The 25,175-nt window shown below is 42.6% G+C and overlaps 1 protein-coding gene across 1 annotated transcript; it reads left to right on the forward strand.

The window, feature by feature from the left end:
• Positions 1–22,142, forward strand: apba1a (amyloid beta (A4) precursor protein-binding, family A, member 1a; the record flags this gene model as incomplete). The annotated part of the gene is made up of 12 exons (XM_079269957.1): positions 1–1,566; positions 5,175–5,273; positions 5,386–5,425; positions 6,806–6,951; positions 11,688–11,720; positions 15,263–15,349; positions 18,709–18,894; positions 19,080–19,259; positions 19,389–19,601; positions 19,803–19,922; positions 20,016–20,156; positions 22,038–22,142. The coding sequence occupies 12 exons, from the start codon at positions 1–3 to the stop codon at positions 22,107–22,109; spliced, it is 2,883 nt and encodes a 960-aa protein (XP_079126083.1). The 3' UTR covers positions 22,110–22,142.
• Between the last annotated feature and the right edge of the window lie 3,033 nt (positions 22,143–25,175).

The following is a 25,175-nucleotide window of genomic DNA, read 5'->3' on the forward strand; positions in this document are numbered from 1 at the left end:
ATGAACCCCCAGGAGACAGAGCTCGGCCAGGAGGTTATGGAGGAGGCCGATGCCCCTCCTCGCCACCGCCACAATAACCACAACAGCCGGTCCCGTAACCCCAGCAACCAGGAAAAGCGCTACAGACGCTTTGAAGCCCCTGCCGGAGGAAGCGCTGGCAGCAGAGCGAGGGAGCCCCAGCAGTGCAGACCGCAGGAGGAGCAAGATGCGGAGCTTCAACTCGGAGCTCAGTCTCCGCAGCCCCAGCCCATCCCCCGACCTGCGGTGACACGTTATCGCCGACAGGATGACAGCGAGGCCCGGATCAGAGCCCAGCAGCAGAGGCACCGACAGAGGCAGCAGAGGGAGGCAGAGAGAGCACAACACTTGTCACAACAACAGGAGAAGCAGCACCACGCGGAGATGACCCAGGAAGATGAACGAGAGAGGGACGATTCAGTGCTCGCCCGCTCAGCGAGCACCGAGAGCGGCTTCCACACCCATACTGACCGGGCCGAGGGGGACGATGGTCTGGTGATGATGTCCCTGGAGCCTGAGGGGCAGCCAGAGGCGGAGGACGAGGCGGGGAACTACGGAGTCCAGCTTCGGCCGGAGGCGGAGGGGTACACTGAGAGAGCCGAGGCTGAACAGCAACACCATCATCTACATCCTAACTATCCTCCTCAGCCCCCGCCACTGCCACGTGAACCCCTGCCTGATATTCAAAACCCCCAGAGACAGGATGAAGCAGAGGAGATGCTGAACGCTGGCTACTCCAACTACGTCTACACCCAGCCCCTTAGCCACTCCGGAGAAAGGGCCGATGTCTCCGCTGGGCAGAGCTTGGAGAGTTTAGACGGTGTCCTTGCGGACGAAGCCTACTCCGAGCCGTATGACATTTACTCCCTCTCTGAGCACGTTTACGAGGAAATCTGTGATGCTCCCGCATCAGGTTCATCTGCTGCAGACAGGGCCGAGGACACGGAGTCACTCCGACAGAGGCGGGCCGGCTTTCAGCTGTTGGAAGTCCGGGCGGGTGGTGGGCACTACCATCAGCAGGAAGCGGTGGGCTCCCGTCTGCGCCACTACGACGAACGCTCGGATGGAGAGTCAGACAGCCCGGAGAAGGAGGCCGAGTTTGCCCCGTACCCACGCGCCGACAGCTGCGACCAGGACGAGGACATTGACAGTATCGTGGCTGAGGTCAAAGAAAGCCTGAGCTCTCAGAGTCTTCACCGTGCTCTGGAAGACGCCATAGATGAAGAGAACGAGCTTCAGCAGGGTGAAGAAAAAACCCAACATGAGTCCGAAACTGACTCAGACAAAAAGTCTACCAACCCAGGGAAGCCAGCTGGGAAACAGGCTGCGAGTCCCTCAGAGGAGCTAGTAGCAGTGAGGAACAGTCGAGAGAAGAGGGACGCCATATCCCTGGCCATCAAGGACATTAAGGAGGCCATAGAGGAGGTGAAGACCAGAACGGTGAGATCTCCATACACACCCGATGAGCCCAAGGAACCCATTTGGGTAATGAGGCAGGACCTGAGCCCCACTGCAGAGTGTGACCTCCAGCCATCACTGGGGGCTGATGTAAGTAGAGCAGCTCTGGCTACTATTCATCACATTGTGTTAGATATTGTGTCTGTTCTGTTGGTCAACTATTGTTTGCAGAAAATGTGTTTTTTGTTTTTCACTTATTCTAAAGGGTGAAGTCAACCAAATGAAAAACAAAATGTTTTCTCATTTACCTCTAGTGGTATCAGAGTGGTGAGAATGGGCAGAAAGACCGGAACGCTTCATGTATACCAGCGGTTCCCAAACTTTTTAGGCCACGCACCCCCTTCTACATCCCGACCGGGTTCACGCACCCCCAATCCCCCCCCCCCCCCCCACACACTCCTTAAAAAAAAAAGAAGGCACCGTGCCTTCTGAAAGGTAACGGACGTTCATCAGAAGATTGGCCAGTCTACAGACAGTCTCCAGCCGTCCCCGCCGTGAGGCACCCGATCGTCAGGTCTGTCAGCCCTCGGAACAGGCCGCGGGTCAACAACTCGTGGGTGGCGGGGTAGAGGCGAGGCAGATCACAGAAACATCATAAAGACGAGAGTACAGCAAAGATATGTTGATGAGAAACGTATTTTTAATGCGTCAAACACAAACGTAATCAGGGAGAAAATACGTTCGTGGTAAAACGTAATTGAGAATGCATTTTAGTTTTGGGGGAACGTAATTTTTAGGAGACGGGACTGCACCGCCATTACATTTTTCCTCTCGCGCACCCCCTGGGGTGCGCGCACCACACTTTGGGAATCCCTGATGTATACCATCAGCAGTGTTGGTCCCACAACTCATCTCGCTCAGAGACTGAGTGTGTCGGACAGCTTAGAGGCAAAACATCACGAGACATCACCTCCGTGTGCAACAGATGGCGGCACATTGTCATAACAAGTACAATTCTGGCAAGCTACAGCTCAAATAATGTCAGTGACGGTGTCCACTGTCCACGCAAGAAGTGTTTCCGCCGCGTTTTTCAATCATCGACCTAAACCGTCCTTTTACGGATTTAAAGGAATACTACACCCTCCAGAAATGACCATTATATATCAATGACTCACCCCGTGTGACCTTGAATTCTTGAAGTAAACTTCTCTCATACCTCCACAATGAACGGAGAATCAAAAAACGCAGAAACGTCTTTATGAATTGAAGTAAATTGGGACGGCGTTTATCATTTCGGACTCGTCTGGACTTGAACCGACGAGTCGCTCGCCTGCGCATGCGTGAGCCAGGCCTCATCATTATGGCATTATCCATGCTGATGAATGACACATTATTCATCAGAAAGACAAAACAAACATTAAAGCCAATATTATTATTTTCGACATTTTTTTCATATATCTGCAAGCTGTCAATCTGGGCGGGCCTGCACACATGGAGGCCCATCCGTAGATCCGCCTCTGCTCAGAAAGCTTTCCATACTCTGTCGACCTCCCTGTCACTAGGATGGCCTTCTTTCTTATCCATCATTGTTCTCAGCCTGAATACAGAACCATTTGGTGTTCACCCCCTCCTGTTGTCTCCCCCCTCCTCCCAATGATTTATTCAGTGAGGGTGAGAGAGAGAAGAAGGTAAAGGGCAACACCAGTTCAATAATTCACTGAGTGTCCAATAACAGAAGCACATCGGCTGTTTTTCTGTTTGTATCACCGTGATCGGAACGTACCAGCACTTCTGCTTTAAACTTCATCTTGTGATGAATGCGTCCTCAACATAAAGTGTAAATGAATTTGACGAATAAAGACACAACGTCATGCTGTCAGAGCAAATCCAGGCCGATACACAGACAGAGGCTCAGACCCGGCCTGTTGATTCCCCGATCAAGCTGTTACCGAGCGTGTCACCCGAGCAGCTGACTCCCCGTGCGTAGACGAGCGGTGTTGCATTTTAAACCGCCCTCGACACCAGTCCGTCTGTGGCGTCTTGTTGTTTGCTTCAGCTGGGTTTTGTGCATTGGTCGAAAGCCATGGAAAACTTCTGGATCTATCAAGTAGAGAAGCTGGAGGAGGAACAAGCCGAGCAGCAGCCCGAGCAGCGTGGTGGCGATGAGGTGTGGACGGGTCGAGGGCTTTGGGTCTTCTATTAGCGCGGTGACGTGATGGCTTGTACTTGTAGTAGTGGTGGAATCAATTGTCTCGTGAGTTAGTTGAGAGTTCTTAATGACACAAGATGACATGTTTGTAGGACCGAACTTCTCATTTGAAAGCTCTTTTGAGGATTCATTCAGAAGCTTATCTCCGTACGGCAACGTAAGATATGCCGATCGTCACCAAAATACTACGCTTACTGCTCTTCCAACTCGGTATTATTTGTCTCTATTCTTCTCTTATGGCTCTTTCTCTCACAGCTGATAGTTTATTATTATTAAGTCATGTCTATTCGTCATCCTGCGATAATGACAGCGGCGGAAGAACGATTCAGATCCTTTAGTTCAGTCAAATAATACCACACGATGAAGGAATAACTCAGTTAAAGTACAAATCAACACTATTTAGTATCAACAGTACCACTTTATATACTGTTGGGTTGTTGATGTGTGATGTTTTTTGAGGTGAATGCATTTTTTAGTTGACTTAATAATTGAAATACATGCATATTAAAATGCAGGCCGCTGTCACTCCCAACGCACAGAGGCTCCCTTAGCGTGTGCATGAGACGCACACGGCTTTCAAATAACTTCAATGTAAAAGCATTTGCTTCATTATTACAGACGGCAGAGCAACTGACGTGTAAAGAGGAAGACGATGGGCTGGGGGAGGATGTCGTGGTGGATCGTTGGGTCAAGCAAACAGAACGCTGTGTACATGCTACGTGTTAAGAGTACTTCCTGTACGTTTCCTGTGATCACGGAAGTTTATTTTGAAAAGACAATCAAATAAGAAAAGAAAATAATATTTAGATCACTAAACATTTTATTCATCATATAAAACGATCACAACTACACTGTTAAAAAATAAATAAACTATAAATAAAATTCTAAAAGAATCCAGATTTAAATAAAATGTCTTCACCTTAGTTGTTTCGGGGTTGAGGCAGAAATTTCAGAGACGGATATCTCAAAAGCCGCACGAACAAAAGCACGACTGTCTCCATGGAACGACCCGGCGAGAGGAAGTCCTGTCCCCACCGACGACAGCAGCCCGTTCATCTGAGCCGTCGCCTGCGGCTCGCTTCCTGCGGCTCGCTTCCTGCTGGTCTGTATCTTTCTGTGTGATGACAATGACCCCTCCGTTCCACACACAGGTGATGCGTCAGGATGTTTTGCCTCTAAGCGGCGATCCGTCTGACTCTGAGCGGGATGAGATGTGTCGCTAGCGCTGTCGCCGTTTCCCGTGCGAGGCGTCTGCAACGATACACGTGTTCTGGCTTAGAAAAGGTGTCCTTCACACCTCCACACAGTTTGGTGCACCTTTGTGCCGAGTTCAGATCATTCTGACATGCGTGAACCCAACGTGTGTTTCTGGGTGCTCACTAAAAACTTGCAAAATTTGAATTGCAACACGAGACCTTAAGCTTTCTAGTCATGCCGAATGTCCTTCATTCCATATCTACGTGTAAGACGACCTGTTTATAAATCCGGTCGCTTCCGCCGATAGCTTTTTCACTTTTATTTTTGTGTTCTGCTTCTTCTCTCCCTGCAGTCGCCCAGCTCCGGCTCGCCCTCCCCTCCAGGAGCAGAGTCCTGCAGCAGACATCTGCTGCAGGACGACAGCTTTGAATCTCCCCCCTCCAGTAAAGAGGTGTGTGTTCTTCACTCTTCAGTCCATATTCTAGTCCCATTCTCACTTTTGCACATCAAGTTGAAGTCATGTTTGAAAGGAAATCCCTCTGCTCTCTTTTTTTCATGAATAGTCCAGGAGAAGCCTCGCGTCCTTCCCCACATATGTAGAAGGTGAGTGCTTCCAAAGCCACCAACTTCCCCAGTTGATTACTTACACTATATAGGACAATAGTTTTTTGTATTACCAGTTTCCTGAAAAGGTACGTTGAAATGTGAAAATGAGGGTTTATCTTTAAATAAAATGTGTGAACCTTCAGCACATGGAGAGCAGTGAGAGTAAAGTCTGCTGCATGTAAGAGCTGCTGAAGTGAGTTGATGAGGAAACGTCCTTTAAAGAGACGTTTAGTTACATTACTCACATTTAGAGACTCTACAGCTGAACAGTCACACATGAACTCACAGATATCACCATGAAACTTCACCACTTCATCACTCACATCAACACCATGATTTATTGTGTCACACGTTTACTGAAATGTTGTGTTTAAACATATATGTAAATAATATAACATACATTTGTATGTTTGTAGATATATCTTCTTGTTACATCCTTTCCCCTAGTAACCGGTCGTGCCTCCCCTTTAGGGTTTAAAAGATGTAACTAATGCGTCAGTAAATCATCTGTCAATGCTTTATAGATCAGTAATAAACCAGTAATAAGAACATTAGCCATATTGTAACAAATCATGGCAACACTTTATATGAAGGTCATGTCTATAATGCATTATGAGCACATTCATAAGACATTATGTATTTATTAGGCTTTATTAAACTCTTTGATAATAAACATGTATGATAACTTAGAACAGGGTTTATGAAATATTATAAGGGGTGGACGACATGATGTATGATGAGTTCAGCATTCATAATGCTGTCTATCTCCATGCCGAAGTGACAACAGTGTTTGAAAGGAGACATTATGACTACCAGAGAACTCTAATGTACCAAGACGGGACATACTACATTCTGTCTTTCAGGTTCTGACATGCAATAATGTCTTAACGTCTCAATAACACGCTCAAGCAGGACTCTGTGGGCTTTACCTGAAGTGACACCACTGTAGGCTATTAGCAACTGCCTGATACTGTAACACGTATCAGGACTAAACCCGTGTGCATTGCTCTGCTTTTATTGGATCATTTATTATTTATTCATTTGTATCTTCTATCTTAACCAAATTATTAACCTCATTAAAATGTTTTGCTTTGTTTTATTTCAAAACGTAGATGGATTTTCCAGAAAATTCTCCAATATAATGAGATGATTGAACATGTATGTGCTATATCTGTCCGTGTACTACGTGGCAGCTCTGACGTCTCCACTGATGCATGTCTATTGGTCCCCAGTGTGCATGTGTGTGTCATGAATACCAGCAACAACAATGTCAATTGAGGGATTAATGAAGTTCTTCTTCTACTTACTATATTAATCTCAGAGTGGGAGGGTAAACATTGTGTCATCTAGTGAGACTGAAGCGCTCTCCCCCTCCAGTCCCAGGCCCATGTGACCCAGAGGACCTGATCGACGGGATCATCTTTGCAGCCAACTACCTGGGCTCCACCCAGCTGCTGTCGGATAAGACGCCGTCCAAGAACATCCGCATGATGCAGGCGCAGGAGGCCGTCAGCCGCATCAAGGTGGAGACAAAGAGCACCGTCAACACTCCCTGGTTTGCATTGTTACAAGCCGTAGTCATTCTCTTATGATTCAACCTCAGCCAGACCGCTGCATTTTGGTTTTGGTACCAAATATAGAAACAATACATTATGCAGGCACAGTACATCGTACTGTATCGAGTGTTTTCCACAGTCCTTGTTTTCTCAGACCTCCATTATTTTCTTATTTGCTATCTGACTTAATGATGACCGAAGTCTTGTTATGTGACTGTTCCACCTACTGTACACTAGTATCTGTGATGATCAGGCTCATTCTGGCAAACAATTTCATGTCTTTCAGCTTTGAGATGATCAGCAGATATTTTACTGTTTGTTCATAACTTGATCTCAGCAGACGTCAAACTGCAGCAACACTTGTCCGATATTGAACTTTGGTAGTTTAGTAGTACTTTAGTAGTACTTTGGTAGTTTAGTAGTACTTGGGTAGTTTAGTAGTAGTTTAGTAGTACTTGGGTAGTTTAGTAGTACTTTAGTAGTTTAGTAGTACTTGGGTAGTTTAGTAGAACTTTAGTAGTTTAGTAGTACTTTAGTAGTACTTTGGTAGTTTAGTAGTACTTGGATAGTTTAGTAGTACTTTGGTAGTTTAGTAGTACTTGGGTAGTTTAGTAGAACTTTAGTAGTTTAGTAGTACTTTAGTAGTTTAGTAGTACTTGGGTAGTTTAGTAGTACTTGGGTAGTTTAGTAGTACTTTAGTAGTTTAGTAGTACTTGGGTAGTTTAGTAGAACTTTAGTAGTTTAGTAGTACTTTAGTAGTTTAGTAGCACTTGGGTAGTTTAGTATAACTTTAGTAGTTTAGTATAACGTTAGTAGTTTAGTAGTACTTGGGTAGTTTAGTAGAACTTTAGTAGTTTAGTAGTACTTTAGTAGTTTAGTAGTACTTGGGTAGTTTAGTAGTACTTTAGTAGTTTAGTAGCACTTGGGTAGTTTAGTAGAACTTTAGTAGTTTAGTAGTACTTTAGTAGTTTAGTAGTACTTGGGTAGTTTAGTATAACGTTAGTAGTTTAGTAGTAGTTTAGTAGAACTTTAGTAGTTTAGTAGTACTTTAGTAGTTTAGTAGTACTTGGGTAGTTCAGCAGAACTTTAGTAGTTTAGTAGTACTTTAGTAGTTTAGTAGCACTTGGGTAGTTTAGTAGAACTTTAGTAGTTTAGTAGTACTTTAGTAGTACTTTGGTAGTTTAGTAGTACTTGGGTAGTTTAGTAGTACTTGGGTAGTTTAGTAGAACTTGGGTAGTTTAGTAGTACTTGGGTAGTTTAGTAGTACTTGGGTAGTTTAGTAGTACTTTAGTAGTTTAGTAGAACTTTAGTAGTTTAGTAGTACTTGGGTAGTTTAGTAGAACTTTAGTAGTTTAGTAGTACTTTAGTAGTACTTTGGTAGTTTATTAGTACTTGGGTAGTTTAGTAGTACTTGGGTAGTTTAGTAGAACTTGGGTAGTTTAGTAGTACTTGGGTAGTTTAGTAGTACTTTAGTAGTTTAGTAGAACTTTAGTAGTTTAGTAGTACTTGGGTAGTTTAGTAGAACTTTAGTAGTTTAGTAGTACTTTAGTAGTACTTTGGTAGTTTATTAGTACTTGGGTAGTTTAGTAGTACTTGGGTAGTTTAGTAGAACTTGGGTAGTTTAGTAGTACTTGGGTAGTTTAGTAGTACTTTAGTGGTACTTTGGTAGTTTTTCTGCTTGCAAGCAGAAAGGTGAGTTTGTGCTCGTTCGAGGTATTTTGTGAGGGAAGAAGCTACTCTCCCTAACCCAGCTAGCCACGGCCAGTAGCGGCCAGTAGCGGCTAGCTGTAGTAACTCACCTTCAGCCAGCGTAAAGCCAATCGTCCCAGTGGGCTGTCTCTGTGTCTAGTCCAGCCAAAGGTCCGGCATGGAGTCGGGCCAGTCACCCAGGATCAGACCCCCAGCGCTGGGGTTTGTCCTGTCTGAATTTCGAGTTGCTACAGCTAGCCGCTAACTGAAGGTCGGTCTCCTGGAGGTGCCTCACGCTCTACTCCCGCCAAAGGAGTGTGTGTCTTTGGACAGATTTTCGTGACTGCGAGAGCATCGCAACCGTGCAAGATGCAGTCAAGAACCAGACATGTAGTTACATCAAAGCAAACAAGTCGAGATTGAAGACAGGCGTGGTCAGTTCTATGTTATGGTATTCTGTATTGTGTGAGTCTATTTATTTGTAATAGTTATGTCACACTTAGACTCGTCTATTATGCAAATGAGTCGGTGCAAATATTGTATTTTAGATTTTTATTGATTCTGGCTTCATATCTTTTCATCTATAGCTGTGAGAACTTGGTAACCTATATAATGTTGCTAGAAACATGAAGACCACCAAATGTTGCTGCTTTCTGCAGTTTGGATTCTGTCACTGCCTAATTCCTGAAACTGCAACTGTCAGAAAACCACAATTTGATCACCATCAGGTCTTGCTTGATGATAAGGGCCCAGGTTTTGTTTTATAGCTAGAAGGTGGGAAGCACATTTCTAAGTAGTTAAACAGTCCAAGACCATGAAACACGTCCTTCACACGTCTTCATCTATCAAACTAAAACACTGCTTTCTTTCAAATGATCTTTGAACACTGATAACTCAAATACATTCTGAAATTCTTCCCAAAGGCACAGGTGTTCTGCTTGAGTGAGCAGAGTTGAGCAGCTTGGAGTGTGCTCAAAGAGAATATTAATATACACAGCACACGCAGTGAAGGATTCCTCCCTGAGACGTCCAGCAACTAGACCGCTCCTTTGCAACGTATGAGCTTCAACACCCGTGTGGAGTCTGATCGGCTGAGAGACGTCTCTGTGCAGCCAGTCCCACGAGTCTGAAGCGTTTCACACTCGGGGAACAGAAGAGCTGGTGGAGCTGATGTGGTTCTGTACAGACATGTGCTGAGAGTCAGCTTCTCCGTCTGTCCTGGAGCCAAATGCAACAGAGACGCCTGCTGGTAGAGAATGTCTTCATCCCGCCTCCAATGGTGACATATCCAGAGGCTCCCGCTGTACCGTGAGAGCGTTTTAGTGTGAACAGAGAGTGAACACTGACAGCAGTGTGCCGGCTGAGGCGGAGCTGCGTGTTGGCAGGAAGTATTCTGCAGCCAGATGGTGGTCAGGACACATGCACTGGTCTGGTCTCACCTGTGGGACGGGCAGAGGCCCTGCAGCCAATCACTCTCTCTGGACAGAGGGGGATGTGGCTGTTTCTGATTGAACCATTAGAATAGGATTCATGTTGATAGACTTGATATCATACAGGTAACTTGGTAACCTGTTCTAGTATATCGACTATATTATTAATATGATGCCAAAACTGATAAATAGCTCAAATCTCAGAGTGATAATCACCACAGAAGTCAGCGCCTTAAAGAAAGAAGGAAATGTAATATAAGTAGTGTAATGTTATTACTATTTTGTACTGTGTGTATATACATATATATATATATATATATATATATATACGTATATACATATATATGTATATATGTATATATATATATATATATGTATATACATATATATGTATATATGTATATATATATATATATATACATGTATATATATGTATATATATGTGTATATATATATATATATGTGTATGTATGTATGTATGTATGTATGTATGTATGTATGTATGTATGTATGTATGTATGTATGTATATGTGTATATATATACACATATATATATACACATATATATATATATATATATATATATGTGTATATATATGTATATATATGTATATATGTATATATATGTATATATATGTATATACGTATATATATATACACATATATATATACACATATATATATATATGTGTGTATATATGTGTATATATATACACATATACATACATACATACATACATACATACATACACATATATATATATATATATATATACATATATATACATATATATACATGTATATATGTATATATATATATATATATACATATATACATATATATGTATATATATATATATACATATATACATATATATGTATATACGTATATATATATATATATATATATATATATATGTATATACACACAGTACAAAATAGTAATAACATTACACTACTTATATTACATTTCCTTCTTTCTTTAAGGAATACACATATATATATATATATATATATATATGTGTATATATATATATATACACATATATACATATATGTATATATGTATATATGTATATATATATATATATACAGTATATCTAGAAAACATTTGAATAGAATACTACTGTAACAATTCTATCAATCAAATTCAGTTTTAACGCTGTTGTGTTTTGTCTCTTTTTGTGGCAAACGAATTACACATTTATTGATTTTTTTCCTGTAAATTCACAACTTTAATCTTAGTTCTCTGATTATTACCCCCCTCCTACGGCACCGCAATTAGTTTTTCTACCTATCTGCCCCTACACACGCTGTACTTTTCAGAGGCCAATGAAGAGGGCAGCACAACGTAGTTCCGCAGCCTCGGGTTCAGTTTGGGATGCGGGGCTCGCAAAGTCTTCTGACTTTGAATACTACATAGATGTGCTGCTGGGGTGTAGCCAGCTGTGATGTCCATCACACAAATACACAACAACCACACAAATGCCTCTTCAATGTGACAGAAACACTGTCTGCCGTGCCGGTGTCTCCTGTGCGCTGCTCTAACCATCTCTCCTGTCTGCTTCCTTCCATGCCTGCCAGACGGCCCAGAAATCAGCCCAGAACAGGAAGAAGGTGCAGTAGCTCCGTGTCCGTCTGTGTTCCACGCCGCAGAGCACAGTGTCTCTCTGTCCTCTGTCCTCTGCTTGGCTCTTTGTCTCTGTCTGTGTGTCTCACTGTCCTGTCCTCTGTGTCCTCTTCAGCGTGCTGCCATTTTCCTGAGTCCAGCGTTATTGTGTTGTCGGGGGTGATATTCATTTGTTACGACCCCTCCCTTTGGTCTCCAGTCCCTTCACCGTTGTTTTCATTCCATATCAGACATGTTGTGACCCCACATCATGTGGAACACCGTCGTTTGTGTTTTGAGCCAGTAACTGCTTGTCGTGGATGGGTTGCAGTTTGCTGGATGCAGGAAACTGCTGTAATCTCTCTGTGACACTGTGAGGTTTTGCCGGGTTTGTGTCTGTATTCAGTGTGCTTTCTCTCGCTGCTGTCTCTTCTGTGTTTGTGATAGTATGTATGATTCAATTCAATTCAATTTATTTTTGTATAGCCCAAAATCACAAATTACAAATTTGCCTCAGAGGGCTTTACAATATGTACACGTGTGACATCTTCTTGTCCCGGGACCCTCACATCAGAACAAGAAAGTCTCCCCAAAAACCCCTTTAACGGGGAGGAAAGAGGAAGAAACCTGTGGGAGAGCAATAGAGGAGGGATCCCTCTCCCAGGATGGACAGACGTGCAATGATGTCATGTGTAGAACAGGATAGTGAATTACAACACATTCAATGTAATTACAGCACATTCAATGTATGACACAACCACGACAGGAGGCAAGACCTGGTCCAGGTTTAACCCGGATACACAGGAACCTGTGAGGCGAGAAAGCACAGAGACTCTGGTGAAGAAGCAGGTCAATAATGTGCATTAATGGTATCGGTAGTATGAAATAGTAATGTGAGTAATAATAAAAGTGATATCAGCAGTTGGAGTCAGCAGGGCCATGGTAGGAGGAAGGACCAGGGTCCAGATGAAACCATGCTCCATGGAAACCTGTGAGGAGAGACAAGGACTCCGGGGAAGAGACAAAATCAGTACTGTGCATTAATGGTGTCGGTAATAGGATTAATAATGTTAACAATGAAGATCGTAGTAGGTGTCAGCAGGGCCGTGGCTGGTTGAAGAACCAGTGTCCAGATAAAACTGCGGTCATCCTGTGAGGCGAGAAAGCACAAATACTCCGGGGAAGAAGTAAAGTTAGTAATGAGCATTAATGGGACATCAATGCATACAGACGGAGGTGAAGAAGAGGAGGAGAGAGGTGCTCAGTGTAGGAAGTCCCCCTGTAGTTTTTGCTTGTACCAGTTTGTCCATGGGCCGGTCCAAGGCAAGCCAGAGCCAGCCCTAACTATAAGCACTATCAAAGAGGAAAGTCTTAAGCCTACTCTTACATGTGGTGAGTGTGTCTGCCCCCCGGACTGAAACGGGAAGCTGGTTCCACAGAAGAGGAGCTTGATAACTGAAGGCTCTGGCTCCCGTCCTACTTTTTAAGACTCTAGGAACCACAAGTAACCCTGAATCACTGGATCGCAGCTCTCTAGTAGGGCAGTATGGTACTATAAGCTCTTTAACATATGATGGAGCCTGACCAGTTCGGGCTTTGTAGGTCAGTAAAAGGATTTTAAATTATATTCTAGATTTTACAGGGAGCCAGTGCAGAGAAGCTAATACAGGAGTATTATGATCTCTCCTCTTAGTTCTTGTTAGTACACGAGCTGCAGCATTCTGGATCAGCTGGAGAGATTTAAGGGATTTATTAGAGCAGCCTGAAAATAAGGAATTGCAATAATCTAGTCTAGAGGTAACAAATGCATGAACTCATTTCTCTGCATCGCTTTGAGATAGGATGTGCCTGATTTTTGAAATATTACGTCTGTGAAAAAAGGCAGTCCTAGAAATAAGTTTTATCTGAGAGTTGAAAAACAAATCCTGATCAAAGGTAACTCCAAGATTCTTGACGGTGCTGCTGGATGCCAGCGCTATGCCATCATAACACCATCCATTCCCTTGTTTGCTAAGCTACCCAGTCAGATGACAAACAGAAGTCTGGGATGTCAAAATAAGAGCCTCCGGCCATGCTAGTGGCTGTAATTAGGCTTGAAGCTAAATGCTAATGTCAGCATGCTTACGATGACAACGATAACAACTTGATCATGTTGAGGTGCGTTGTACCACGCTAGCCATCTTGGTATAACATGTTAGCATGTTAGCATGCTAACATGCTAAGTACAGCTGAGGCTGATGGGGATGCAGCTGACCATGAACCAAAGAGTGAGCAACAGTTTGACCTGATGATGATGTTGACCTGTTCCTGTTAAGATGGCATCCTGTAGTATTCTGTACTCTGAAATGGTCAGTTGTGAAACACAAGTGGCGTTTATTACCTGCTGACACACTATTCACGCACTACTCTTCCTTTGCAGTTAGCACATGCACATACTGTCCTATGGTGACTGCTGAGCAGGTCTTTCATTATCATACCTCGTACAATACCAACTTTGTTTTCTGTCGACTGGGCTGAAATTGAATTGATGAATAAAACAGATGGAAGGTTTTGCTTTGGAAATAAGTCCTTTGAACACCTCAAAGTCTCATTCCAGTGTTTTTGCTGCTTTCAGCACAGTCTGGAAATCCACCTGTCGGAACTTTAAGTCATTTCGGTAACATATCTCAACTTTCACTGGAATTATCACATCTCTCTCCAGGGTGAATGGAGGACATGCTGTTTGTGCCCCATGTGAAACCACTTCAATGTGGACTTATTTTACTTTAGTTTTGTTGCGTAACTTGCTTTGCAGGTTATGTGTTAAAACATAGTTATTCTAACCCTAACCAAGTCTTTTGTTGCCTGAACATCACCAAATAGACCTATAAGCTACCAAACCTACGGTGGAAGTTTGCTTTGCATGTAACGAGCAGAGACTGACACGCCGTCCCTGCCTCGTTGAATAACCGACGCCAGGACCCAGAGGGTCATCGTTTCAAGCGTAGGACCGCTGACCAAGCGTCTGTATTCCACCAGATGGGAGTGAAATGTTGCTCAGATTACTTTCAAATTGCCATTGGAGCTCACGCAAAGATATTCCATCAAATGATGGTAGTTGTCCCTCAAATCAGCATACTGTCCTGGTATCAGGTTTGTGAGGACAGAAAAGAGGTTTAACCGAATGGAGACATGGGCCCCTGGGAGCTATTGCTTTCCATTCTCATTAGTGTGCTGTCAATATCAAACTGGCTTCAAGGATCGTTCAACATTTTGGGAAATATGTGTTTTCAGTGTCAAAAAGCTACACGGTGGCATTCTTTGGAAATCATCAGCAGTATTCTGAATTCACTATTTGCAGCTCAGTAAACGCAGGTTCATAGATCAGAAACAAATTCATCTCTCAGCTGTTTCACTGCTCCACCCTCTAATGTCTGTTCATCAGCAACATCTGCTCGTGGACGTTTTGGACCTTTTATGTCTGTCGGTAGGTTTTATGGATGTGTGTCTAATATTGCCGTGTGTGTGTGTGTGTGTGTGTGTGTGTGTGTGTGTGTGTGTGTGTGTGTAGGCCCCTGATGGAGAGCCTCAGCCCATGACGGAGGTGGATCTCTTCATCTCCACCCAGAGGATCAAAGTGCTCAATGCAGACTCCCAGGTACTGACTCTGACCGACACACAGCTTTAGGGTCTTTTCCTGTCACCTCGCATAGAACGGATCCTCACATCACCAGCAATTCAAAGATAACGAGGTTCAAGTGGCGCCAAGTGCACCGTAGACGTTTGATGCTACACAGTTGGGCTGCCGACCGGTAAACTCCACAGTTTGATCGGGGTTTAGGTCGGATGGGTATCTGCAGTCTCTGTGTGGTTCCATTAGGCCAGTGCTTCCCAAACCGGGGGAACTACGGGGGGGGCTTCATCACCAACCCACACACACACCGGTAAAACAATATCAAATACAATTATAACAAATACAATTGCAAACAAGTTGTAAAGATAGGGCAGTATATCATATGGTTGCACCTAAGAAATAAAATAAGAATAAATCAAGCGGAAGCGACGTGACGTGCACTGTGTTCCAACCACGAACATATCAGGATCTGTCCCTGGGCTTTACGAGCACGCTGGTCGGCCAAGAAGAGAGACCCAGTGTGTTGTGTGTCTGAACATACTGGCGGCAGACTGTATGAAGCCACGAAATAAAGAGCAGATACAGATCAGCGCTGAACCTTGAAGATGAACTGAGAGAGCATCTCCAACCAGCAACCCCGCTTTGACAACATTTGTAAAACACACCAGTCACTGATTGATATGTAGGAACAGGAATGTACCTGTGAGTACGAGTATGATTAAAGAAAGAATATCATCCATGCAACAGGGTAGGAAATTCACATCTTTTTTTGGGGGCAATTTTTGCCCCCACTGACTGAGATCCAGGGCATTTTCAAAACATTTGGGGCATTTTTTGAAACTTGTGAAATAACATTTAACATTTGTTCAAAATAATACATATACTTATTTAGGCTTACAGTATATGAGCAATTGTCATCAAATGGCAATAATAAGACTAGGCAGTAGTCTACAGATTCAAAGTGTTTTCTTAGATTTATTTAACAAAAAACAAACAAATCAGACAATCATTCAATTTCATTCTTATTTCTTTGTGGCTATTTATTGTTATTATTAAATGTTTTAAACAACTATTAACAATTATTAAGTCAATGATGCCTTGATTACATATATATCAGTCATTGTATGGAATTATTGAGAAAAACATTTTTGTAGCACCTCAAATATTGTGATATTACACATTTCTGTGCTGAACTTATGCATTAGTCATTGTGTGGAATTTTTGAGAAAAACATTTTTATAGCACCTTAAAAATTAAAAAAAATGTGCCATTTGAAGGTACAAATCCAGTTCAGAGTTTTTACTCAGTAAAACATCTTAATTGACTGTCAGTCAGGTATTATTCATTTCCAGCAACCCTCATATCAAAGAATAAAGACACTTTAGGTGTATTTTCCATTTAACTCACGAGATGCAGGCAGCATGTTTTATACTTAATGTGAATATAATTCATACTTTGTTGGCATCTTATTCTGAAAACCGGATGTTGGTCTGAAGAAACCGGATGTTGTCTCACGTTAATGTTTCCGCTAACTTTCAAAGTCCTTCGCTCCCGATCTGTGCGTTTGAATGTGTTTACGGTGGATGTCAGCATGTAGCTGCACTAACATGTGAGTGTCTGTGAGTTGACCACAGTCACAGGTCTGATTAAGAAGCGCTCCATTTTTTCCGGGGGCATTTTTTGCCCCTCTCCTAGTGATATCAGGGGCAAAATGATATTTCTTCGGGGCAGTTTTGCCCTCGTGTATTTCCGACGCTGATGCAGAAACAGCTTGAGTAGCTTGCACATGTTGTTTATAATTCAGTTTTAAAGAACCTAAGAGTTGGTAAACTAAATTATGGCACAAGTTGTATGTCACAAAAAGCATTTATTGAAAGCAATCAGAACAAAGTGAATCCACATTAATCGTTGCTGGATGTGTTATTTTCTTGTTTGAGAGAAGCTGCTGTTCAATGTGGGGAGATATACGTTGTTTGCACTGAAAATAAATGAAGTTCATTTTATTTACAAATGAATATGTCAGAAAGCAATTTGCATGAAGGAATAAGAATGTGATCTTTGCAGAGAGAGCACTGAGTAACTTGCACATCTGGGCTTTGATCATTATTCTACATGGAGGAGTTTTTATTTCCTTTCACACTAATTCAGTTTGAAGAACCTGTTAAATGAGGAAATGTAAGTTGTTGCTTTGTTAACTTCAATTTTAACATTTGAAGTTCATTTTACTTTAAAATATATTCAAGAATGTAACGCAAGTGTGTGCATTCATGTGTGAAAGATTTGGAAATAGATTTTATTATTGCTATTTCTTTTCAGTAAAATAAACTGAAGTGGAAAAGTGAAGTGAGATGAACTTATTTTAGAAAGAAAAATATATATTTCATAGAGTTTAGATGTTATAATGCAATTCATTCAAAACAAAGAAGGTACGACCCAGTTGTGGTGAGTGGGGTCGGGTGGTGGGGGGCTTACAATGTTCCTGTATCATCAAAGGGGGGCTTGACAGAAAAGGTTTGGGAACCACTGCTCGATGGAGCAAAGACTCTGAATCTGAAGTTTGTTATCTACACATACGAGCAGACGAGCAGCGTGAGGACGGGGCTTATGAGCTGGAGTCACACCTGCACGCCCAGAAGAGCCCCGAACACATAAGAAGACCAGAGGAAATACAGACAGACGGCCACACACTTCTCGTGGGACGTGAGACGATTGAGAGTCTTCACATTGTTTTCTTTTTAGGAAATCGTTGCATATTAAAGCTGTGAAGGTATTACAATGTATTGCACCTCATTTTTAAAGGTCTACATTGTTTTTGTTTGTGATTTTAGCAAAAGCTGTCTGGAATGACCTCTGATGGTACAATTCAAATGTGAACCTTAAATATATAGGTTACCTTTCCACCCATTCATTCATCTGACAATGTGCTGCTGCTTATCCAGGTCATGTTAAATGATAGTATGTTATTGTTATTGTCAGCTGGAAAGGAGTGACAAAAAACCCTAATAATAATAAAATGCTAATGAACTGCACTTAAGCCATGAAACAGGTATTCAATTATATTCTATGTGGTTTTAAAAAGGTCTCGAGAAGTCTTACGTTTACTTCAGTGAACAGGGCAGAAGAAGGTATCTGTGGTGTAAAAACATTGATTCACAAAACTGTGAATGGATTGCTACATAATAAACAGCTTATTAGCTGAACAGGGAAAAAGACTTTGGAGTGCTCAGTCAAGATATATTCAGGGGAACAATGTAACTTCCTATATGGACCTATGTGGTCTAAGGTGTTACTTTATCCACCTCGGTTGCTTAGTTCGTCAGTTCGTTAGTGACTCACCCCACATTTGGATGATATAAAGACTGTTATGGCTCTCTCACTTCCAGGAGACCATGATGGACCACCCTTTGCGGACCATCTCCTACATTGCCGACATTGGCAATATCGTGGTCCTGATGGCCAGGCGCAGAATGCCTCAACCCGACTCTCAGGAGAACGTGGAGGCCTCAGACCCAGGTCAAGAGAGCAAGCGCCAGTACAAGATGATATGCCACGTGTTTGAGTCTGAGGATGTGAGTCCAACAGCAAAGTTAGATGGTGCCTTTGCTCGTCAAAAGGGACAACGTGCAATGTTTTTTAGTGTCATTTTTGACAGTTTAAGCAGCTGTTAAATCGACCACAGTTAGTTAAAAAGAGCTTGAGTTACCCATACGATGATATAAATAATAATTACAAGTTCACCCATCCTGTCCTCTAGGCCCAGTTGATTGCCCAGTCCATCGGGCAGGCCTTCAGTGTGGCTTACCAAGAATTCTTACGGGCCAATGGCATTAACCCCGAGGACCTGAGCCAGAAGGAGTACAGCGACTTGCTCAACACTCAGGACATGTACAATGATGACCTCATCCACTTCTCCAAGTCGGAGAACTGCAAAGACGTAAGTAGGGCTGTGAATCAGTCGCTCAACACGTTTGTACCCGGTGCCTCCAACGGTGATTTGTTATATATGTGATTTTACTGACTTTAAAACGTTGTTTTGCGATGCTTCTGCCTGCTGCGAACTCAGGTGTCCATAGAAAAAGCTAAGGGGGAGATTCTGGGTGTGGTCATTGTGGAGAGTGGGTGGGGTTCCATCCTGCCCACTGTCATCATCGCCAACATGATGCACGCTGGGCCGGCTGAGAGGTCCGGCAGACTGACCATAGGAGACCAGATCATGTCCATCAATGGGACCAGTCTGGTGGGACTGCCACTGTCCACCTGCCAGAGCATCATCAAGGTATGTGCACACTATTGTTTTTAATAACGGACGTCATGAATGAAGATGCTGATACAGTATCTTGCATACATTAATCTACTCAACTTTTCTTTTGGGACAATCATTTTGCATATCGTTGCTTTTCTTAAAGCAATATCGTCAGTAGGTGAATTCCAACATGGCCCAACACTAAGCTGATACCATATGCTTTCCTTTATGTAGGGTCTGAAAAACCAGTCTGGGATCAAGCTAAACATCGTCAGATGTCCCCCAGTGACCACTGTACTCATCAGAAGGCCAGACCTCCGCTACCAGCTGGGCTTCAGCGTCCAGAATGGCATTGTGGGTAGCATTATGATCCTGCGCTGTTTTTATGCGAAACGATTCTCACACACAATTTGGTTTGTCATTAAAGAATTCATCCGTCCCTATCAGATCTGTAGCCTTATGCGCGGGGGCATCGCTGAGCGGGGCGGAGTCCGAGTGGGTCACCGCATCATCGAGATCAACAGCCAGAGCGTGGTGGCCACGCCCCATGAAAAAATTGTCCACATCCTGTCCAATGCCGTGGGAGAGGTGAGTCATTCACTGCCAAGCTAAATGTATAGAAACCGAAGTGCAGGTTAATAGTCATCAAATATATCTTCGTGTCCATTCGATCAACACGGTGCCCAACTGTTTGAGGAAAGGAGTGGACCTTCTTTAAAATAATGAAACAATATATTTGCGAGCTGTTTTTAAACACGTCTTCAGTAGAAACCAGTGAACTGAGAGACAGACAGGGTAGGATAGCCAGAAGGTATTGAAAGACTAACACATGTTGGTTTCGGTCTTTTCATCATATTTGTTAACTATATATCAAATGTCAAATATCAGGGTTCATTCCTTTTTTTTCTTAGTGCATCTAAACATCCCATGTAAATATATTTGTTTATTTGTCTTTTCGTGGGATTTAGTGACAATAAGAAATAAGTAACACTACATCCTTTACATCAGTGATTCTCAACCGGTGGGTTGAGAATCCACCCGTTTTCAGTGGGTCGCGTAAACTGCCTTTACCTGACAAAAAAATATAAATTGTGTTTTTATTTTTATTTTGAAGGGCATTTTTTATGCAGAGGAATTATTCCAGCATTTACGGCACTTGTTCAGCGGTGCAGGAAAAACACCGACCAATGCGTTGTGAATCACATCACGTGACGCAGCTCAGCCAATCAAATATGAGTATTCTGACAAGTTTCCTGACTCAGTGAGACGTACACACACCGTGACACACGGGGCGAGACGAGGACACAGAGGCAGAGCAGGACTGTTGAGCTGTGGAAGTCAAATCATAGGACGATCTCCAAAAGAGAGAAATGTCCAGAGAGACCAGAGTCATTCGACTCTGACTGGACAGACTCATAGAGGTGAATTCTTCAAACACTAATTTCTCTTTTCAGAAGATGAGAAAAATATAATATTGTGGATTTTTCACTTCACCCTGAATGAACTGAATTTAAAGCTGCAGGACAATTCAGTGAAAATATTTTTTGTAAATTGAATTTCATTACGCAATTTATTTTTTAATCCAGCCGTTATTTTACTTGAAATGAGAAGAACATTTAGTTATGTGTTGCTATGTATTATTTCTAATCCATCCAGTTAAATTTGAAAAATGAGAATAATAATTGTTAAAATATAATTTATGTGTACTTTCTTTATTTGATTTGACAGTTGTTTACTACACAGAGACGTTACTACTACTAGACATCTTGAATATAGATATACACAAATTATATATATATATATATATATATATATATATATATATATATATATTTGGGTCATGGGTCCCGGCTTGTCATTAAGGGGTGATGGTGGGTCCCGCAGCCAGACCAGTTGAGAACCACTGCTTTACATGAATGTGCCCAGACTCAAAACGTTCCTGAGCCTCCGTCCAGCAACATTACATCACAGCTCGTGTGTTCTGTCCAACACTCGCCTCGTTTCCACTGCATGGTCCGACTCAACTCGACCTGCTTGGAACTGTTCTTTTTTGGGGTTTTCCATTAGTAAAATCCAAAAAGAAATTCTTGTGCCAGAGTTTCATTAAATAATAGAACGGAAGAATACAATAGAAAAAAAACAAACATTGACCGTTATGTTCATCATTCCATGGACATTCATTATTCATGCATGCGGTGAGGATTGATCTGTATTGCTGCCATCCATCAGTCCTAGATATTGTGAACTGACCTCTGTGTCTGCGTCTCCTCTGTGACCGGAGGTACTGTTGTGGATGAGCTGGTCCCAGCATCATATATCACAAACTCAGTCATCCTCAATATTGGTCCTTGCCATCGTGACAATTACCAGTGTCCAACGGGATGTCTGGGTTGGCATTTGATCTCCAAAGGCATTAACTTTTAATAATTCCATGACTTGAATGCTTTGTTCTGTGTGCGACTCCCTCAGATCCACATGAAGACGATGCCCGCAGCCATGTACCGCCTGCTGACCGCCCAGGAGCAGCCCGTTTACATTTAACAAGACAAAGCCCCGACCTCAAGCACGCCACAGAGCCCCCGCCCCCCTTCTGTTCCCAGCCGATGGACTGTAGTGAGTTGTTAGTAGGACGGTTGCTCAGCCGCGTCTTCAACTGACAAGAACGTAGACACCCAAACTATCCAGCTTTGTTCTTCTTACTTTGGCTACATGTAGGGATGGTGAAAGGGCGTTCACACCTGATGCATTTCAGTGCAGAGTCCTAAAGAAAACCTTCAGACATGGGAGGACTATCATAATTCTTTAGGGTATCTTACATTTTACGGCCACTAAGACAGTTTGGAGACAATTTTGGTCATTGTTAAATTAGGAAAATGAGAACTTCTCACACACTAGAAACCTTAATGAGCGGGAACTGAACCCCGATCGTGGACTTGATCTGCACATCCGACCCTGAACCCTGACTGTGCTTTGGGCCATGCTGCTATCTCACTGGCAGGTCACTGCCTGTGTCTTGTTAGATTTCCTCCACCAAATCATTTATGTGAGGAAAAATCTTTATTTTTTGTGTTTCAGTTTTCATGTTGGAGCTACATTTCATGGGGCCGAGCTCGGTTTCACTTCTTGCTCCTGTAACCCATTGCAAGGACTGTACGTCGGTGCTCTTGGCACAGCTCACGCTCTCCACAGGAGGGTGTGTGTGTGTGAGTCTTGCTGACAAATGTCACATTCCACGCGTTTCGCTGCTTTGTAGAAGTTGATGCCGCAGCTCCTTTTTTGCGCTTCACGTTTCCGACAGGAAAGCTTTCCGACGCGACCGCGGTCAACCGCCGCGGTGGCTGTTGTTTCCGTATCTTCTGTGCATAGCAGCAGCAGTCACTTACACCACCGTGTTCAACCAGCTTGCCCAAACATAGCGTACCCGGTAACCAACCAACAACACTTAGCCCAGGTGCAGCCTTGCACAACATTTGGAAACAGTCAAATGATGTTGTTAACACTTTTACTTTAATTAAATGAGTTCAAACGCCAGCTAGACGTTTACTGTACAGTGATCACCAAAGACATCCTCCACACACCTTTTTACATGCAGCATCATTTGGTAACCAAATCTGTGAATGCGTGACAGTTGTTTTATTGTGAGTTTAATGTGACATTTTTGGAATGTTTGATGGTCCATTAAATGTGATGAATCATAATAATTCAGTCATTATCAATAAGAAAGAGCGGGACGGATTCATGGAAGGTCACCGTGTCTTTAGATCACTTTTCTGTTCACGGGTTCAACACTTCATCAAAAGGAAGATTTATTTTCTTATTTTAATCTTTTAGGGTAATTTGATATTTTTATTGTGTATAACATAATGCACAACATTACATTTGAATGGAGCTTATAATAACACTGGAGAAACAATGGCATTGTGGCTGTCCTCTAATGACTGTACTGGTGTTGCATGATTTATCCCATTACTACAACACAAAATACATATCCTTTGCATGGTTGCTGGCCTTTTTCAAAAATGTACATTTCTTCCCATCTTCTGCAAAATCAGCTGGCAAAAACTTGAAATTTGGGTTGGAGCATCCATCACAGTGAGCTTTATCGTTCTCACGGTATCCAGTTTCTACAAGTAGAAATCAGTGGCTGCCTCTAAAAACTAAGATCTAAAGATCAAGGTTCGACTGTAGAAAATGGTCGACGTGCATGTGAACAGAAGGCGATGGGCTAAAACATGTGGAAACACTGGCATGGACTCTTCAAAATGTTGTGGATATTCTTGATATACTGTTTTGAATGGAAGGTACATTTAATAGTAAAAGTGCTGCGATCACATTAGACCAGTGGTCCCCAACCACCGGGCCGCGGACCGGTACCGGGCCGTGGATCATTTGGTACCGGGCCGCACAGAAAGAATAAATATTACATTATTTCCGTTTTATTGATTATCAGAGTCTGAAAGTTTTATTTTGAAAAATGACCGGATTCTCTCACAATTTCATCCGCCTGTGGCTCCTGACACATGTCAAAACGCTTGTCTCGGTGATACGGTGATACGTTACCTCAAAAATTAAACCCGCAAACTAGCGAAAATGAGTAAATAACTTTTGGAGAGCTTCTTTGCAAAGGGAAAAGGCCACTGAGGAGACAGAAGAAGAGCCGACAACTTCCATGAAAATGGAAGCTTAATTTTACAGACAATATCAGGAGTCTAATTAAATATCAGGAGTAATTCTGATGTGCCAAGGCCGCTCTGCAGAATATGTGGCGACAGGAAGATCAGCTGCTGGAGATTGTAAATGACGCCGGCCTTAAAAGTATGTTTGAGACAACAACTCTGCTGGTGTTATCAAGGCTGAATATCCTGAGATCGCCACTAAAGCACTGAAAACCCTGCTTCCATTTCACACTTCCTCTTTGTGAAGCGGGATGTTCTGCAGTGACGGCAATCAAAACAAAATCACGGAGTAGACGGGACATCAGGAACAGACTTCGGGTGTCATTGTCTCCCGTTACCCCCAGATGGGTCTCGTTGCAGAGAAACAAGCTCAGGGCTCCACTGATTCAGCGTTATTGTGAGTTGTATTTATTCATGCAGTTTATATTTGTTTTCATGCCGATCGTATCATTTTATTTCGTCGTGTTTTTCCGCCACACCTTGAAGGCCGGTCCGTGAAAATATTGTCTTACATGAAACCGGTCCGTGGTGCAAAAAAGGTTGGGGACCTCTGCATTAGACCACAGAGAAAGGCAAGTTGGAAAAAAATGTATTCCATTGTATTTTTTCATAATATGCCGGGTGAAAAGGAGTTTTGAGTAATACACCAACTTCGAAAACGTTTTCTGACAAAGACAAAAAAAATCGCAGATTAAAAAGTCTAGGAGGTGAATTTAGAAAGATTATTTCCAAAAAAACATTTCGATCAGACTAAGGTGGATCACAACAATGATTCTCTTCCCACGGGCCTCTCAGGGCTTCCGTATCAGACAAATCAACAGAACTCAAAAAGGGAAAAGTCCGTCCTCTTTGGACAAGAGTGGATGTGAATTGAAGTGAATGTGTTTTTATTGTGCACTCTTGAAGATGTACAGTAAGTTTCAATTCAAAC

This window comes from Melanostigma gelatinosum, assembly GCF_949748355.1.
Source record: "Melanostigma gelatinosum genome assembly, chromosome: 6".
Taxonomy (NCBI): Eukaryota; Metazoa; Chordata; class Actinopteri; order Perciformes; family Zoarcidae; genus Melanostigma; species Melanostigma gelatinosum.